The sequence below is a fragment of the Pundamilia nyererei genome, unplaced genomic scaffold (genome assembly GCF_000239375.1).
Source record: "Pundamilia nyererei isolate P.nyererei 1_Seehausen unplaced genomic scaffold, PunNye1.0 scaffold00163, whole genome shotgun sequence".
Taxonomy (NCBI): Eukaryota; Metazoa; Chordata; class Actinopteri; order Cichliformes; family Cichlidae; genus Pundamilia; species Pundamilia nyererei.
In genome coordinates, this window is record NW_005187564.1 from 1213231 (window position 1) to 1217119 (window position 3889).

Below are 3889 nucleotides of genomic sequence, written 5' to 3' on the forward strand. Positions count from 1 at the left end.
ATGTAATTGTCTGGTGTATTGCCTTGACAGTGTGAGCAGTTGTTGGAAGATGTAAAGGCATTTTGTTCTTTATTGTCATCACTGTGTTCTTGTTGCTTTTGAAATAACAGTAATATCAAATAAATTATGACTGTCACATTACAAAAAACAACAACAACAAAAAACCACCCTGTTTTCCACCACTGAAGCACTCATTAAGAGACACTAACAATGTACAGGCAAAGTGGTTCTAAATATTTACATATGAATAAAAGTAAATAACACATAATTCAGCAGTTGGTCACCACCACGTTCCCACTTGAAGTTAGATACTGACTGTCCCGGGGAAGAAATTTGTGCAACCCTGTTCAGCTAAAACTTTTCCAAATGGTTTAGTGTGGTGCACATACAGCCTGCAGAGTGCATTGTGTCTTCACAGTAGAGTCTGAATGGTGTGTTCAGTGATGCAGTTGTTATTGCTCATACCAACAACCGAACATCTCTGGTTTTCAGAGCTGCATCACAGCTCAGTGCTTTTGTCAGTGCTTTTATCCTTCACATCCGTGTTGTTGCTCTCATCGCCCTCAAAGCCACCATTTTCCCGTGGGCGGTACTTTTGTTCTTCTAGATCAGGATTGTGACCTTCCAAGTACGGAGCGTCACTGTTTGCAGACGAACCGCCACCACAATACCTTTTGTAAAGCTGGAAGCCTGGACAGGAAACAAACCATAGATTCAGAACCAGTGAGCAAACACCTTTGGACAAAACCTTTAAAAGTGGAATAAACAGGACTTCAGTGACAAAGCATCTATGCAAGATGCCATAACAAGAAAATTTGAAGCATCCTACGTCTTCTTTTCTGTTCAGTTTCAAAATTAGTAAGCATCTATGATAATCTGTAAACCACTGTTCTCAAATGTTTGGTGCCCAGGACTGAAAGAAAAGTGAAAATTTCAAGGTATTCTGCAGAAGACGGCCTCCATATCATTTTCAACAATGTGAACTCTAACTTCCATCCATCCCCTCACTCCACATTTTCACACATTAAAACCTATGTTTATTCAAGGCTATTCTCACCTCTGTGACATTAAGTAGCCCCATCTTCTCAAACACACAGGCATTGCTAATTTAAGCAAAGTCTTTCCTTCGGATGTGTTCCGATTTGCACTGGGGTATGGCATTAGTGAGATTGTGTTAGGTCCATCTCATCACTGGTAAATGTGCAGGATTACTATTTTTAGGGGGTTTGTTTTAACCCAAACCAAAGTCTTTCTCTCTAAATTACTTAAAATACTTGTAATTACCTAAACCCAACACAGAACCTTTTGGTTGGCAAACTAAAGAGAGTAGAATTGAAAGGAAAAGTGAGGGATGAAAAATAACAGCAAATAAAACATCCCACTAAACAAAAAAACTCCTGGGTGACATAAAAACTCATGAAGATGTTGCACTTAAAATTGTTCATAGATGTTAGTGCATCAGTGCTAAAGACACAAAAACACAACGCCCCGCCATTGATGCTGCAGGTCAGCCAGCCGGCTGCTCAGTTGCCTCAGTGACACGCTTGCACCTGGCTGCGTGGCTGCGTTTCATCATAGCTTCGCTCAGTTTCATCTGGGACAGAGACTGCGTTTCCAGACGATATTACATTTGGTGGGCACGATGGCATCTATGATCACTGTAGTGCCACTTAGACTGGTAAAGATGAGAGTGTTTCAATGCTGGACTCTCTCTCACCACCTGTGTGCATCGCGTCACCTCTGGAGGAGGCTGATGGTAATCGCATCGTGCATGCTAGTTCTCTATCCCTGGACGGAGCCCAGGCTACTGCATCAGGGCTCTCAGATAGGAGGGTGTTGTTTTGCAAGGTGGTGTCCACAGATGCTTCCCTAAGGGGGTGGGGAGCGCTGTGCGAGGGTGCATCAGTGAGAGGGATCTGGTCCGCAGCCCTGCGTGATCTTCACATCAACCACTTAGAGCTGTTAGCAGTGTTCTTAGCTCTCAAACATTTCCGTCCAGTCCTGGAGGGCCAGCATGTCTTATACAGGAAGGACAATTCAACAATAGTCTCTTACATAAACAGTCAGGGAGGGACACCCTCCCTTCCCCTATTAAAGCTGTCTCGCTCTCTGCTGTTATGGTGCAGTGTTCATTTCCCCCAAGGGGGGTACTCTGGTGAAGGAATGGAGGTTGCACCCTTTGATAGTGGCTCAGATTTGGGATCTGTTTGGCAATGCACAGGTAGATCTTTTTTTGCCTCCAGGGTAAATATTCACTGCCCCCTGTTCTTCTCAATAATCGTTCACAATGCAACCTTGGGCATGGACACGCTAGCGCACCAATGGCCAGTCATGCTCCTGTATGCATTTCCCCCAGTGGAAATTATATCTCCAATTTTAGAGAGATTGCGTCGGCAGTCTCTCTGACTGATTGTAGTGGCCCCTTGATGGCCCACAGGGTCTTGGTATTCAGAGATAATCAGCCTGCTAGCAGTGAGTCCTTGGCAACTTAGTCAACTTAGCCTCCGCAGGGACCTCTTCTCTCAGGTGGGAGGAGAAATAATTCATTTGCGCCCGGATCTGTGGCGTCTTCATGCTTACCTGCTGAGAGGTCAAACTTGATTGCTAAGGGTCTGCTACCTAGTGTGATAGTGACAATTCAGAACACTACGGCCTCATCCACTAGAGGCTTGTACTGTTAGAAATGGCGAGCCTTCGAGCAATGATGCCAGGACCGCCACACTGTCCCATTCCAGTGCTCTTTTGTGAATGTTTTGAAATTCCTGCAGGAGCTGCTGGATGAGGTCCTTTCTTTTTCAACGATTAAGGTTTATTTAGCAGCTATATCTGCTTGTCATTTTGGCTTTGACGGGGTGACACCAGGTGCACATCCCCTCACCATACCTTTTCTGAAAAGGGTTTGTTGGCTGAGACCTGTGCTTAAGTCCAGTGTCCCTGCTTGGGACTTTTCTTTAGTGCTGGAGGCATATGTAGCCCCTCTTTTGAACCCATTGAGTCTGTGGATATGAAATTTCTCTCATATAAGACTGCATCAGTTCTCACTTTGGCTTCAGCAAAGTAAGTGGGTGACCTACATGCGTTGCAGTGCATCCCTCTTGCACAGTTCTCTCCTGATGGCCATAAGGTCGTATTGCGTCCGAATGCTGCCTATTTTCCCAAGGTCAAGCCTGCATCTTATAACTGAATGGAGTTTGAGTTGCTGAGCTTTTGCTTCCCTCCTTTTGCATCTGAGGAGCAGAGGAGGATGCATTCTCTTTGTCCAGTGTGTGTGCTACGTACCCACATTGAGAGCACTCAGAATGTGTGTTTATGTTACCAGCTGTATGTTTACACAGAGCTCTACCTCTGGCTGGATTGGTGAAGCAGACAAAGGCTGTCCCACTGGATTATAGAAGCAAGCTCACTGGCGTACAGCACCAAAGGTCTTGCTTTGCCCCAGGGAGTGAGAGCTCATTCCATCAGGGAATGGCAGCCCCTTTGGCCCTTTTTAAAGGGGTACCTGTAGCTGATATTTGTGTGGCAGCTAGTTGGGCATCACCGCTGCTGTCATAGGTGTTATGATACTTGATCTCTGACACAGATAAACCACCAGAGAAGCATGAAGCATGCTGCAACTCTATTACTGGTTAAACTTGGGTTAAATATTTAATCCTTATATGGCACAGCACCTGGCTCAATCTGTTGACTCAACACAGCAAAAAAACATCACAATGGACGAAAAGAAGGAAAATAAGGAAGCTGCATTCACTGACCAAGAACTAAAAAAAAGTCAAGCGATGCAGGAGAAAATGGCCAATGTATGTGTTGTTTGTTTTAAGGTCTTACATCCCACAAAGACGAGTGCTGACACGAGCTGGAAGATGCTGTAGATGAGGGGGAAGGCAAACAT

The 3889-nt window shown here is 44.9% G+C and overlaps 1 protein-coding gene across 1 annotated transcript in view; it reads right to left on the bottom strand.

Annotated features, from left to right (window-relative positions):
• Positions 1–499: 499 nt before the first annotated feature.
• slc10a2 (solute carrier family 10 member 2) overlaps positions 500–3889 on the bottom strand; it is a 6389-nt gene continuing 2999 nt past the window's right edge. Inside the window, exons 3-4 of the mRNA XM_005745723.1 lie at positions 3826–3888; positions 500–690 (exon numbers count right to left, since the gene is read on the bottom strand). Coding sequence (XP_005745780.1) covers positions 500–690; positions 3826–3888 — 254 coding nt within the window. The remainder of the gene's footprint in view (positions 691–3825; position 3889) is intronic.